The sequence below is a fragment of the Thunnus maccoyii genome, chromosome 24 (genome assembly GCF_910596095.1).
Source record: "Thunnus maccoyii chromosome 24, fThuMac1.1, whole genome shotgun sequence".
Lineage (NCBI taxonomy): Eukaryota > Metazoa > Chordata > Actinopteri > Scombriformes > Scombridae > Thunnus > Thunnus maccoyii.
The window spans coordinates 14,487,112-14,502,914 of record NC_056556.1 but is presented as its reverse complement, the minus strand read 5'-3'; the positions used below and the strand labels follow the sequence as shown (position 1 = coordinate 14,502,914).

The 15,803-nt window shown below is 37.9% G+C and overlaps 1 protein-coding gene across 3 annotated transcripts in view; it reads left to right on the top strand.

The window, feature by feature from the left end:
• LOC121892121 (gamma-aminobutyric acid receptor subunit beta-3-like) overlaps nucleotides 1–8,286 on the top strand; it is a 63,963-nt gene extending 55,677 nt beyond the window's left edge. For all 3 annotated transcript variants that reach the window (XM_042404954.1, XM_042404957.1, XM_042404958.1), the window contains 2 exons: nucleotides 1,916–2,163; nucleotides 4,717–8,286. In XM_042404954.1, the coding sequence (XP_042260888.1) occupies nucleotides 1,916–2,163; nucleotides 4,717–5,088 (620 nt within the window). In that variant the 3' untranslated portion in view covers nucleotides 5,089–8,286. The remainder of the gene's footprint in view (nucleotides 1–1,915; nucleotides 2,164–4,716) is intronic.
• The last annotated feature ends 7,517 nt before the right edge of the window (nucleotides 8,287–15,803 follow it).

Below are 15,803 nucleotides of genomic sequence, written 5' to 3'. Positions count from 1 at the left end.
TGTTCATGCAAGTAAAATAAGATCACAAACAAGAAAGGCGTCTGTAATTGTTTTATAAGAGTGCTCAAGCGAAATACATGTTTTGCCCCCCACCCCCACCCCTTCTCTCACTGTTTCTTTTGACACACTCTACTTCAACGAGGCAATCCACAAGCAATGTAATTATTTGTATTTTTCCACTGGATCAATCCTCCTCTTAAGTAGGAGAGGAAATAGCCACAGAACAAACACGTTTTGTATAAAAATATCCTTGTTTCTATAGTAACACCTAAGACATCTGTTGGAGTTTTCTCCAACGTGACCTTAAGGTTACTGACGAGATAGCAGCACCTGCTTAGAACGGCGCGAGGCTCCTTTAAGACAGGCTTATGCTATGACAGGTTCGGACTAATTAAGCATCAAATTTAACAAGACTGGTAATAAGGAAGCCTTGGAGAATTGAAAAAAAAGTAAAGTGAGTTTCACATTTTATCCTTTAAATGAATGCTGAAAGATCTAAATAAGGTAGGATTTGAGGTTTCAGCCTCTGTTGAAAGACAGGAAATATCAGACAGAGGATGGAAGAGTCTGAGATATGATGATATATATTAACCATAACATATTTGCCCAAGCAAAACATGAACGCAACAACTAATTAGTAAGAATATACTATACTATATAGACTATATTTATCTTATTACTTGTGCAGATGCTTATAGTAATTTAACTTCAAAAGGTCAAGAAAACCTATTTTCTCAATCAGCTATTTATTTCTACATGAATTCAAAATTGTATGTCAAAGTTTGAATAGTTTTGTTTATTTCAAAGAGAGAGCACCAATCAGGATTTAGCAATAGCAGTTGGGGGTTGTTAGTTTGTTGCCAGGCTACTGTCAATCAAATCTGATCAAACTGCACCCACACAGTCCTGATGGAGCTGCTGAGTGTTTGACCAATAAACTCTTTAATAATACTTAAGGATATTTTTTGTCAAACTTAAACTTTTGCATATTGCAAGGCATATATGCGTTGCATATTTACCTAATCCTGATTCTAATTCTAGTGCTGTGATGGATACCAGGATAGCATATTGATCCTGAGCCTAATGTCTAAGTATGAACTAATTATTATTTTTATTGTCAGTTACTCTAACAATTCAACTATTTTTGGTGTTATTGATAAATTGTAAAATAATAGCAAATGTCCAACAGAAGTTACCAAAGCCTTAATGTATCTGACTACCAGTCATAAACCCAAACATATTATATTTTTTTAGGCCACTTGAGTGCCCAAAACAAGCTTCAAACACAGTCACCACTGCATTTGCACATTGTAACGTACAGTGGGTTTATCAATACTGTTTGCTTGAAACAGCTACCTGCCGCTGGAAACTGTTGATGAGAGCCATGAGAATGAATCAAAACAGTACAGTTGTGGGCTGTAAAACCAAAACAATGAGCTGAAAGACGCTACAAATGCTCTGCAGAGCTGAGGGGAACTGCAGAGTTGATGATTATTCTCTGTGGGTTCCTGACCTCTTTCAGTAGTAATTATTTTCATAGTAGTATTTGTTAGTAGTAATTGTAGTAAAAAGGTGTAATTGTTTTCATTGTTACTAAAAAAATATTGATTGGTGCAGCTTTAAACAAATTATATAACCTATTATCACAGTAATCATTGATTCATTTCCTGTTGATGGATTAACTGATTTATTGTCCAAGCATTTCAGGACTACCAAGATCAATACTGACACCAACAGTAGTATTACTTACTTCTGCTACTGATGATTCCATTAATATTTTTTAAAATTAAATCCTCTTTTACGAACTGCCTTTTGTCTCATGACAGTTCTAGGCTCTGTGGTTATTTTGTGCGCTTTAGTAATAATGATACTTATATTGATTAAAAACACCATGATTTCTCTATCCTCCTCATAGGGATCACCACTGTGCTGACCATGACCACTATCAACACCCACTTGCGAGAGACGCTGCCCAAGATCCCCTACGTCAAGGCTATTGACATGTACCTGATGGGCTGCTTCGTCATGGTCTTCCTGGCCCTGCTGGAGTACGCCTTCGTCAACTACATCTTTTTCGGGAGGGGCCCTCAGATGCAAAAGAAGCTAGCGGAGAAGGCAGAGAAAGCCAACAACGAGAGGGCAGCCAAGTATGACGCTGCAAGGGTAGGTTGGAATTGGCTGATGGGATGTTTGACGTAAATGTTAAGACTTTGACTTCGGTATGCAACTGACTCAAATTATGATAAATAAGTAATTATGTGGGTTTAAGATGTTATATTTCTTGTTGCTGAAACATTTGTCATTCATTTTTTTTGACTGAAAGATGCCAGTGGGATAGAAGTTTGTATGAATCTAGTATTAATATTTGATGTTGTTTCCACAGGAAAGCAGGACAGCAGTCTGACTGGACAAAGTCTAATTTTCTTTAATTTTTTCTCCCACCAACAGGATATGAATGATAAATCAACCTAGGCATTGCACTTCCTCTAAAATGAACTTTTTTGGTCAGCTCTTGACAGCAGAAGCAGCGTTTTGCCTAATTAAACTTACATTATCACATCACATTATTCATAGGTATCTGTATTCCTCGTGGAGGCTTCTGTTGTAGAAATGTGTTAGTTAAAAAAATAAAAACCCTCAATTTTCAGGTATTTTCTTTCCCACATGTGGCTGAATATTTTCATCTTCTCAGGAGGCAGGTAGTAGAACCGCATCCCTAAAACGGTCCAATCAGGTTAAAGGTCTTCGCCACTCACGCTCGGTGAGTTGTTTGTTCCTCGAGTCAACTCCGCCATCGCCATCAGCTGACATGGATGCTTTTTTTTTTGCCTTAATGCAAAATATTTCTCCATCCATGGAATGAATTAAGTGACAACAGACATTTTCATCATGACATGAGTATTCATTTTGACTTTTTCATTGCAGTTTTTTCTACATTGAAATGATGCTCATGCTCGGTCTTACTTTGTAAAATTTGTGTTTCAGATACGAACCTGTTTCTCCCTTCAGAGCTCATTCTGAATGCATGCTGTCTGTGTATCTTTTTTTTTTTTTACAGTTTTGTCATAGAAATCATCATTAAAAGCCACATTTCTCACACAGTTTTCATAAAGTGACATAACGCATGTCAGGATGCAGCAAATCTATGTATCTTTAAGTGGTTAGCCACTGCAGAGGTCCCCCATCATGCATCTATACTGAAATGAAAGATTTCACTTGAAAGTGTAATCTGAAAATACTTAGAATACATAAGATATGAATTGTAGAATATGCTATAGACGCACACAGTCAGTATGCTAACTAGCTCACAGCTAATGCCCGTACTAGAGCTGCAACTAACAATTATTTTCATTATTGATTAATTTGACAATTATTTTATAGATTAATCGTTTTGTCTATAAAATGTCAGAAAATAAAGAGAAATGCTTGTTGTAATTTCTTAAAGCTCGAGGCGATGCCTTCAAATAACTTTTGTCAGATCAGAACAGTCCCAAATCCAAAAGATATTCAGTTTATCATGTATGACACAGAAAAGCTTCAAATTTTTATATTTGAAAAGCTGCAACCACTGAATATTTGGCATTTTTGCTTAAAAGAAAGACTAAAATGATTATTTGATTATCTAATCAATCAATGCAGCTCTAGTCCTTACCATTGGTACATTGGCTATATGGGGCAAATAAACACAGATTGTAGGAATGATCCAGCAGTCAAATTTGCATGAAAAACTAAGGTGACAGTTTGTTTTGCTTTCTGTCTGAACACGCTGTAAGTGTTCTTCAAGGTTAAAAATCTTGTGACCTGTGCAAACACCGCCAATTGAAAAAGCGAAATGTGGGACTTCCCCAGTTGCTACATTTGCATGAACAATCTCCATTGTCCATTACTGTGGATTTGTTTTATGGCACATAAATCATAGGCATGGAGTGTGTTGTATCTCCTATGATTTTAATAAAATGGTTGACTGATGATGTGTCCTTATATTGCTTTAGCAAGTAAAAAATGAGAGCCAGGGAAATCAAAATATCTATAGACTGGACTGCGGTGCCATGCCTTCTGTTATATCCTGTGGACCTCATAAGCAAGTAAAAAATAATTTCTTTGATATGTCATTGATCCTTCAGTGGAATCAATTGAAAATGTTTTACTGTTTTACTAGCAGTCAGTGTTGTAGTGGCTCCAGTGGTTGTGCTTAGTCATTTTAAATCGTAGCCCATCTTGAATGGTTGTTCAGATGGCGTGCCAAGAATGGCTGCCATTTAAAAAATGCCATTGACATATTGCTGTTATGGAACTGAGTGACAGGAGACTTAAGCTATGCCTGAAACTGCTCCCTCGTCCACTCAATTACTTTTGCTCAAAAAAGGTTTCTCTGTAGTGACACAAAATGATAATTGGCAAGGGACTGTTCACTACAGACAGGTGAAGTTTCACATTACTATAACTTACAGTAACTTACTCAAAGCAAAGCACAGCATTTAGGACTCTTTTAGAAAAATGAGTATGTGTCATGGAGACAGCACTTTTCATTGCATTGTAGGAATGTTCACTTCTGACTTGTTGCCATGGCAAAAGCATGACCTGACATCCACATTTCATGGTCTTGAGTGCACTGAGGGAGAGTGCCTTAAAACTTCAGCTAGTGTCCTCTCTAGCTGTTCCACTTGTGTGCACATAATGTCATTAATTACTTTTCCCATTTCTTTGTCCATTCAGGCAGAACCACATGGCCACGGGAACATTCTGCTAACTACACTGGAGATCCATAACGAGGTGGCGGGAGGTGAGATCACCACCAGCGTGGCGGACATTAGGAACTCTCAGTCCATGGTGCAGTTGGACAGCACGGCCTCATCGCACATCCAGTACCGCAAGCAGAGCGGCGGGATCGGCCCGCGCTCCTCCAGCCGCCACTCCCTGGACCGGGCTGCCCAGATGAAACGCAGCCGCCTGCGGAGGCGGTCCTCGCAGCTCAAAATCAAAATCCCCGACCTGACGGATGTGAACGCCATCGACCGCTGGTCACGGATCATCTTCCCCTCCGTTTTCTCACTGTTCAACCTCGTCTACTGGCTCTACTATGTCTGAATGGACTGTTTTGTTGAGGTGTTTGTTGTTGTTTGTTGATTTTTTTTTCATTTTGTTTCTTTTTCTTTCCTTTTTTTCTGTTGCTTTTATACATGATGGAATCTGTCGAGTTAAAGACTGCAACAATACATGATAAAAAAAAAAAGACTGAGAAAGACTACTGAGTTTTGGACCAAGTTCTCCTCAAAATTGTTTTTATATTTGCAGTCTTTGAGTCCTTAGTACCAAGGTCTTTTTATTTTCTAAAGTATGTACTGTAATTGGGACATGTGACAGTCATTTCCCAACATTTGCCCTCTCAGTAATGTGTAAATAGAGAGATATAAAGCCAGCAATTGAATAAATAATACAGTATTTGCAAAAAAAAACAAACATGAAAGCAGTTAACGCAAAGATTTTTCTAATCCAAAAAAATCATTAAGAAAACTTTATACTACACAGGTGATCAGATAAGTGCAGGCAATTCCTAAAAATCCATTAAACAAACATATGTATGTTTGACTGGTACCCTATGCACTACTAATGCATGTAATGATCAGCCATAGTGGAAAAATAATGACTCCTTTTTGCCTTGGGTTATGTCACAACTTTACAGAAACAAAGACTCTGTTGATGTGTATTTGTTTATAGCGTTGATAATATACAGTATACTTGCTATTAACTATATGATGCATTGATCTGGTAAACTTTTACCCAAACAATAATTTAAAGTTGAGGATTTTGTCCTCTGTTCAGGATGATTGTGACTCAGGTTCTGAATTTTTGCTAGTGTCACGGGAATATCCTTTTAGGTCATTTGATAGTGAAAAAAAAAACGTTAACAAGCACAAATATGAATAAAACTGCCATTTTTTTCACTTCTACCTTCTAGCAACAACGCTTCAAGTGATAGCATGACAGAATTGCACTTAAATTGATCAAACTTCCTCTTAAAAAACAACTTTAGTTTCAAACAACTGCCAAGGGCCTTTTTGGGCGTTACAGTTACTCAACCCACGAAATATTATAATATTTTTGTACTCTATGTCTTCAGGTATTCATTTGATTTCCTTACTCGTCTTGTTGAAACATTTTCTTTTGCTCAACACGAACTCTGTCTGGTGATAGAGTGGTACACTGGAGTAATGAAACCCATTTTTTTGTGTGTATATACATAAATGTATATATATCTACTGTGTGTACAACCCAAAATGAAAATGATCAAATATTGAGCATTTTGTGATTGTCATGCTGTCTGTTAAATGTCAGACTATTTAGAGCAAAAAAAAGAAGAAAGAAAGACACGGATTAAACAAATTAACGGGTCAGTTCAAGCATCAGTTTAGTTTTTGAGCATTTGTGAGGCACACTGAATACATTTCTTCTCAAACATGTGACCATCTTGAAGTTCCACTCTAGACACTGTACGTCTGCATTTTAGAGCTACTGTATGCCAAACAGCAGCCGGTGATGCAAATGGATTTCATTGATTCCGCAGGCGGACCATGATAACTGGTCTGTCGACTAATAAGCACATACTAGCATTGAATGTATCAGATCCATTCTTTCAGGGAGAGGATAATGAGCCATGGTCATCATTTCTCCATCAGAATGTAACACGCCCATTCTTACGTTGCGAGTGACGATAAAAGAAAGGGAAGGGGGTGGCGTTAAAAGAGTGTGTGCATGTGCATGTGTGTATGTGAGAGAGATGGGAAATGGATAGGGAGAGCTTGAGAGAGAAAGGGCGTGGGTAGACCATTTATTTTCCGTGCTGCTTGCTCGACTACGGACAAATCTCAACATATAATAGTTTTGTGGATAAAAATAGCTCTCCCGTTCGACTCTTATGATAAACTGTGCCATTCCACCTAAGGTCGCAGAGCAATCAACCAGATACAGCTCACGGACGATGATGTAAATTTGAAGCATTCTTCTGTTCAACCATGGATACATGAGATTCACCCACTGTTTGTGCATGTACAAGAATACATGTAGGAAAAACTATAACAGGGAGTTCTGTTGTGATTGAGAGTCACTGATACTCAGAGTTGGGATCAATTGAACTTTGAAGTAAAAATTGTAAAGTTTTATGTGTACAGTCTGATATAAGACTAAGAACTGAATGTATTGTACTTGGATTGTTGCTGCACAGCTGCAATTTACTTTCAGAATTGACCTCAACCCTGATTTACATAGGGCTCTAGTTGATTCAAGTGACCCCAAGTCCTTTGCTGGTTTCTTGTCCTGTTTTCTACTGTGTAGACGGGGCTAAATGGACATGTGACCTGGGTCCAAGATATAAGAAAGCTGACAGTTACAGATGAAATAATACCTATAACTAATAAGCCAAAACATCTTGCTAAGAGGGGATGTCTTGTCTTTGTTCTTGGGCACAAAGCAATGTTTCATGATCTAATGCATTTAAAAAGGTAGAGAGTTAAAAGTCGTGGACAAAGAACCACTTTGTCCAAAGATGTGTCAAGTTGCTTTGTGTAGTTTTGGGGGATCAAATGCGTACCTATGAAATGCTGAAACAGTTGATGTAGCTTCCGTGTTGTGTAAATAAGATATTATAAGACAGATCTCTGGAACACTGAAGCTAGAAAATAACTGTTTTACAGTGCAAGTCAAAAATAGATCTTCCTGGCTTACTGGTTCACTTGGATTTAAACAATTACTTTGGGGTCATGTGGTGAGATTTAAAACAAGTTTTTGCAGTTTTGCGGTCATTGTACTGCGGTATTGTACTGTGAGTCTTTTTTTTATTTATTACCAAACTGAAACGTCAAAGAAAAGGCAACTGTTACAAACTCTAGATACTTGTTTATCATGCATGCAACTACAATTCGTAACTTGGGAAGATTTTTAAAAAGAAGATATTTTGCAAACTCACTTATGAGAGCTGCCAACTGCTCATTTTAGAGACAACACTATGCCATGTGAGCCTACATTAAAAAGAAAAAAGTAACAAAAAAAAAAAAAAAGTCATCAAAGACTTTCAGGTGTTGTATGGCCTTGGTCCCATAATGGAATGTGAAATGTTCTGTGCTGCCACAAAATGTATTTAGGCTTAGATTTATACTGTATATCTCTGTATGTTTCTCTTCCTTTTTCAATAGATTATCATGTTAAACCATCAAATAAATGATATACATTGTACCTGTGTATTTGGTATTGTGAGCACGCATGACACTCCATACAATCTGCATATGTACATTTATGGCAAAATAATACAATGACCAGACAAAGTTTAATATATCCTGAAAACACATTTTTTTCTCTCATGTTAAAAAACCCATGTGCCCTTGAGCAAGGCACTTAATCTCTATCTGTTCCAGTGTAGCTACTCAGTAGCTGACAGTAGAAGACTTTATTTCACTTGGCAACTCCCAGTTGGATACAGTATCTTATGTGTATGAAGTGAACTTTATGAATGTGTGCCAGAGTATTGGTGAATAAGAGTACAGTTAGTTCCCTGGATAAATAAAGACTGGAAAAAAAGGACACTGGAGGTGGAGGTTATTATTGGGCGCCATAACCTGTCAATTTTCCAGCCTACTCAATTGCCACAAAGTTCATGACTCCCTTAGCAATTTGTCTTTATATATGTGGTAAGAAAAAAAAGTATTATTAAAGTTTTTTGAGAAAAAAATGTGTTATTTTTGTCTTGAGGCTCTTTGACTCCATTCAAGTTACATTCAACCTGATTATTAGCCATATTTGAGATATTGCTGTATCAGTGTTGATTTGGGCACCTGATTTTGTGTTAGTGTTTTGACAAAAATACATCGTCACATTTTAGTTATTTGACTGTTAGTTTTTGTCAAGTTTTAGCCAACATAAACTGAAGGGATTTTTGTCAGTTGTGTTTTGCATTCTGCAGTCACCATCTTTGATGTTTACATGGACCACAGTTACAGGTGTCATTACATCTATCACAATGTTAGCAGGAAAGGCGCCATTTACCTTTTTATGGCAGACAATAGTTCACACACTGTGCCTATATTCCTGCCAGTAAAAACTGCCAACTGAAAGTAACACAAGACCCACAGACTCTATGGCTAATGGTACATCAATTGGCTTACATTTTCATAAATGTTGGTGTGCTAGCCTGCCTGTTTTCATCATTTGTCCCAGCTGTTTAGTTGCTACTTCTTGTCTGATTTTCACTGTCATTGAAGATGCATTTAATCCATAAATCTGTTACTATTTTCCTTCCAAGAACACGTATCATTAGCTATCATTGTTAAAGACATAACGTTACTGAAATGTGAGATACTGCTTATTACTATAGCTAGTAAAGCAGCTAAATCTACTTCTGAAGAAGAGATCATTTTTGGGGGCAGCATCACTGCAATACAAAATGCAATACATTTTGTCTTAGAATTCTGTTATAAAAGGTTACAGTTTTAGTCTGTGGTGTGGATCATATTAAAATAATAGCAATGTTAACTGTGTCCATTCCTATTTTTAACTGTCTTGGTGTCCTCCTTCAGTTCCCTGAAGGTTTTTACCCCTCAGTGGTTTCAGAGAGTAATAGAAGTATGTTTGGTGAAACATACTCAATCTTGATTTTTTTCTGCTTTGGTATTGATTTCACTTGGTTGGCGGTAGTTTGGTTGAGATGAGATGGTTGTTTCGACTGATAACCCAATCGATTCAGCCCATAGCCTTTGCCCAGTTTGTAGGTTTTATATAAATGTTCATGTTTCTGGCAGCTATGAGGTAAAAAAAAAAAAAAAAAAAAAATCAATTTAGCTCCTATGCTTCACTGTATTCACTTTGTGCAAAGGAAACTACAATAGATACAGATATAGTACTTGAAAAGGCTCTCAAAAAGCTCTACAGTATACCTCATAAAAGGTATCACTTCCCAGCAACCTTCATCTGGATGAGAAAGTTCAACTGATGAACCTCTTAATCAGTCGAGTACAATCATGTGCTATTCAAACCGATCAATGTAGCATGCGGTTTCATGAAATTCTTCCTCCCTGGCTAAAGCAGAAAGTTTGGACATTCCTACTGTAAGAACCCTTGAAAGATCACCAAAGAAACCCACTTTTTCATGAGGTGGATCAATGAGAGGAAACCATGCTAGGACCCTACTATTGTAGAGTGTAATGCATGTTTACAAAGAGAGTTTCCTGCTTAACAGCTAATGATTGTAATTAGGCCATTAGAAGGAGGTCAGAGTCACCAAGGGGACCTACACAGAACTATTTCTGAAATCTTCAACACACAACAGTACATTTGCACAGAATGTGGAAAAAAATAAGGTGTTCTAATGTCATTTGGGATGGCTGTGCTTCAGCTTACTTTGATGTTTGGGCACCACAAGTCTTGCAGGATGCTCAAAAGCAAAGTGTTACATCTGCCACATTTTTGATCAGCTGTGTCTTTAATTAAAAAGGGAGGAAAAATGTTTGAACCTCCTGCCAATAATCTGTCCAAGATAGATTATTGGCCTTTTTCTGAACCCACTCCATCACAGCGCAGATCAATCATAAGTCCTTCTATAACACGCTAATGGTGCAGCCAACCTTGCTGATACAGCATGACTATACAGACACCACATACCTAGGTTAACTCATAACTGTTAATAATACATAGCATTTAATAAACTTTGAGTGCTAGCTGGGTATAGGTAATCCAAGCAATGCAATTCATTAATGATGATTTTGTCTCTCATAAATGTAGTCTTTATGGGTCCGGTCGTACAGAACAACTGGGAACAACTGTGGTGGGTTTTGCCTTAAATGTAGGTTATAGTAATGAAACATGTTGAAATTTCTGAAGAAGCCCCTTGAATGAGTGGCGAAGCATCTTTAAAAATCTTCAACCAAGTAATTAAACTAATTCAACACCAACTGAACAGCTCTGCATTGTTCTATGCATCGAAGTTATTGTAATTAAGAGATTCCAACCTGTAATCGCACAACCATATTGATGACGTGATCATGACATTAACCTACCTTATAAACTAGGCACATGCATTTTGAAAGACATGGGCATTTCACCAGTCGTGGAGGCTCTAATGAAAAATGTTCAGAAGTTGCATTACGGGAAGAGTAGGGTTCCCTGTTTTTTTTTGTGTGTTTTTTTGGAAGAAATGTCTGTTTCCTTTATAACAGGATGTAACAAATTTCAAATCCCATTTGACATAGGTACAATATCATATTTCAAAACATTTTGTCAGTTTCAGGGAAGGAATGGATGTAATTCAGTAAAATACACTTGAGGCATTAATATGAGAAGTCTTCAGCACCGCCTCCCTGCAGGAAACCGCCTAATGGAATCCCTTTAGGAGTGTGATCACCTTCCCTCCATCTCAGGTAGAGAGAATATATATATATATAGGCTCTATCACACACTATTTATGCATAATGACTTAAGAAAATGCTGAGCTTGGCTTTCCAGTTCTCCCCTGCTTCTTCATACTATGTGAGTCCCTTGGGGTATAAGTGATAGATTTTTAATCTCCCTTTCCTTCTGAACCTTTATAATTTATATAGGGGTTCTAACCCCAAGGTATATTGCACAGTTTATCATTAAACTAATCATTAAAGAATATCATTGTTCAGCAGTTTGAGGGAGGCATGTGCGTGGAGCTGTTGTTGATAATAAGGCACATATTTTGTCTCCAGGACACATAAGAGAAGCAACCCTTTTGGCAGTTAGAATATCCCATAATGAGCCCTTGCCAATCATTAGGGTTAAAGGGGAACATAAGGCCAAAGATTGAAAATGAGGCTAGTTGGAGGGTTAGATCATGACGATGGCTCAGACATTCTAGGCACAAAAAAGGGAAGAGCTTCTCACTATGTGTTGCAGTAAGGTGTTAGCAGCTTTGAATAAGGTTTAATATAGCATATCCAGTCAATATGTTTGTTTATCTAGCAGTACCTACCTGCCTAACATCCTACTCACAGTACACACAGATCTTGCCTCTGTATCATCACATTCAAAGAAACCAAAGTACAGATTTGTGAGAGACTACTTCTGCTGTCAAACTGTTTCTAGCACATCAGGTCCCCAGATCATCTCTGCACTCACTTTTGAGAGGGAAAAAACCCCACACATACTCCTACTCTTCAACTTTGTCAGTTTCTTTTTCTGTGTATGAAACAACTGTCCCCCAGTCCTTATTTTAGAAAGAGATAAATAAAAAGATTTCAGTTCATAGCAGAGCTTACAGTCATGTCTGGTGTTTTTCAGGAAAAAGGTGGTCGTTGAGGGGATGACAGAGATATTGTGATAGATGACTGCGGACAAACAAGATGCCAAGTCACTAATAAAAAGCACTCCTGGGAGCCATAAAACAAAAGTCATCCAAAGGTTATTGGAACAAAAAAAACCCCAGTTTTTTCACAACCAGCGTCCTCTTGCTCTGCCTTGATATCATTCATTTAGATTTTATTAACCTCACTTTGTCTGATGCTGAAGCTTTAAAAGCTGTTCACATATAGAAAACTAAAAGAATATGACAAGTGATTACTAGATGGACAAAGGGATAGCCTCTGGGTTTGACATCATTAACAGGCAATGCAACGGCTCTGGGTCTGAATAATTGCTCAAAGAATTATAATGAAGATACTCAGGGGATGTGTTGTTGAATACTGTCAAAACTATACGGGAGACATAGTCCTTCATTTAGACAATAATGGTTATATTGTTAGACATGACCTGAAGGAGAGTGGAGCTCCATGAGCTGCTCTGAAGCATTTTGGTGAGTGACTTAGTGCTTTCATAAAAGAGCAGTGAAAAGAAAATGAATAATTATTTTTTTATTTCCTGTCAAGAATTAGATAGGGATTAGATACAATTTTTATTGCTATTAATAAGGAAATGGGGTTACAACAACAGCTACAAAGAAAGAATACAACAAAGAAAAATGACAGAAAGAAATACAGGACAGAAATATTTTTATTATGAGAATTATTTTAGTATAGGCTTTGAATAGCCATTAAACAAGTCTACAGCCAGATAGCAGCTCTGTGAGGCTGTACTTAGTAGTTCTGTGATTCTGACGTTAGTCTTTGGCAAAGCACAGTGGTGCTTTGAAAGTTAATGTCAGCCAGCTAACATGCTCACAATGACAATGTTAGCATGCTAATGTTTAGCAGCTATAATGTTTACCATGTTTGCCATCTTAGTTTAACGTATTACCACGCTAGCAATTGCCAATTACCATTACCACAAATTAGGCTTTTGCTGAGGCTGGTGGTGATGTCAGTTTTGCTGGCATTTGGTCATAAAACAAAATATTGAATAATTTGACATTTTGACCTGATGATGGGCGTTAGCTAAAATGTCCGGGGAACAACAAAACCATTACACTTTTGTAGGGCCTCTGCAGCTTTCACACCTATACTTGGACTCTGCCCATGGACCCTCCGCCTATGGTCATCAGTGGTCATTGTGGCCTATGACCCATAATGTCATCTTATTAATAAATGCCGTGACCTCACTGCTTTCCCTCTCTTTGTTGCTGTGCTCTGTAAGGTTAGCTTTCTGCTGCTGTGCTATGCCTCGGCTAAAGGAGATAAGCTTCTGATCAGAACAAAAGAACAAAATGGACTACGCTTTTCTTGCCTTACCATTGGCCACGCTGTAGTGTAAGATTAACTTAGCTTTGTTCAGTATTTGAGTTATTACTAGTTTGCAACCAGTTCATTTTTACCACAAGACACACAGGATCAATTCCCTTTTATTCTGACATGGACAACTCTCTGGACCTCTTTCATCACTGCACACGTTGGACTCAGACAGAGATGTGATCCAGACCCAGCTGACCAGCCAGGACAACGGGATCACAGACGGGAGGAGGGAGTGAGTAGCACAAAAGGTTTCATTTTAGACTCAGGCCAATTTCAAATTCTCCTACCTAGTTGCCATTTCCTTTTGTCTCCTCACTTCCACACACACATGCAGTGTCACCCCTGCCATCTTGGGTCCAAGCTCCCATTTTGGTTCTAAGCCCACCATTTTCCTTTTGTCCCCCTTTATCACACATACAAAAATACACACACAGATATATAGTTACACCTCTAGACATTTACAATTATAAACATTTTACAATTTATGTCTTTGTTATATTTAAATAGTATTGACTGTATAGTTACTGCTGTTAAGTGCAATAAACCCTGTTATATTATGACAAGAAGTCATCATTGGTTGTTTTTGCCTGGATATTTCTTGAAGCCATCCTCTGCCATACAAAGTAATCCCAATTGCCTTCAGTGTATTGTTATTTCAAACCTAGTTGTAACAAGGTTATCACTGGATTTAGGCACTAATCATTTAACTAAATCTCCCCCTCTATTTGAATCATTTTCATTATCAATTATGATGCCAAAATTTATGGCGAATCATTTATGAGACTGAATCATTGAATTGGCTATCCTTACCGAGACATTTCACTCCCAACAAAACAATATCATCCTTCTGGTGGAGACAGAAGAGATTGAAATTTGCCAAAATGATTTTTGGTCATTTAAAATGAGACTATTGACAAAAAGAAACATATTTTTCCTCTTAAAAATTTGGTTTCATATGCAATAAAATGCACCCTTACTCAGTTCAATAAAATACAGCTGTATTACTTGGTCTGTTATGACCAGTAGCTTATGGCAGCTAAGGTTAGCTAATGCTGATTTAGTGACTTACAGACTCTTTACTCGTGCTACTGTTACATTACATTTTAGCATTTTAGCATTATCCTGTAACTGTTTTTCTGTTCAGTGAAAGTTACAACGTCTCACTTTTAAACAAAATTATTCTGATAAAGTTTTAGCAGATGTTTTATCAAGATTCTTGACACACAATCCATCCGTGCTGGGAACATTAACCTAGTTCACACCATCCACTTCTTTTCTCCTCCTTTTTCAATTGAAACATAACACTTGCTCTCATTGTGCCGTGCTGAGAGCTTGTGGTGTTGTAGCACTCAGAGAACCAATTGCTGCCAGATAAGAACACATTTCAACTTTTAGCATGGCGGTGCTACATTATACTCCAAACAAGCCTTCAACAGTCGCATAGCAACAGCAGCTTCCACAGCTTGGGCTTCCTACATACAGTAGAAGTGTTTAGAGCTGCTTTTTAAAAACGAGGCACTCCATGGACGCTAACGCCAAGTTGTCCTGATGGGAATATGAAGCGGCTGGCTTATCAATACGTTTGTTCCATTTTTGTTGTATTTCTGTTGACCTAAGTTGAAAGTGCTGAGTGGACAAAGCCGCTCAACCCTAACGACTGACCCAAATAACCGCCTTCAAGCCCTGAAAAAAAAAAAAACACGAGGCGGTGAAGATACAGTCTGTATTTCTTGTTGAGAAACTCACTGAATGAATTCTTTCTGATGTCTTTCTTTTCTTTCTTTCTCCCCTCCCTGCCTGCCAGCTGACATACTTTCTTTTAATTCATCAGCAGCATGGCGAGCAATGGAGGGAGCGTGGGAGAGAGTAGGAGGGAGAAGGGAAGGATGGAGAGAGAAAGAAAAGTCTGTTTCAGCATCAAAAGACTGTCTTGGAGACTAGGGGGAATACACTGACTCTTCGATGTGCTTTTTGATGATGCCTTTCTGTTTTATGAACTCAATGATACACAACAGCCGCAGCAGTATATTAGCCTACTTCTTCCTTTACTGTTCACACCCTCTGTCTTGCTTGCTCTCTGTCTCTTTCCATCATCTTAATACACTCATTATTCCCTCTCTCGCATACACCTTCCTC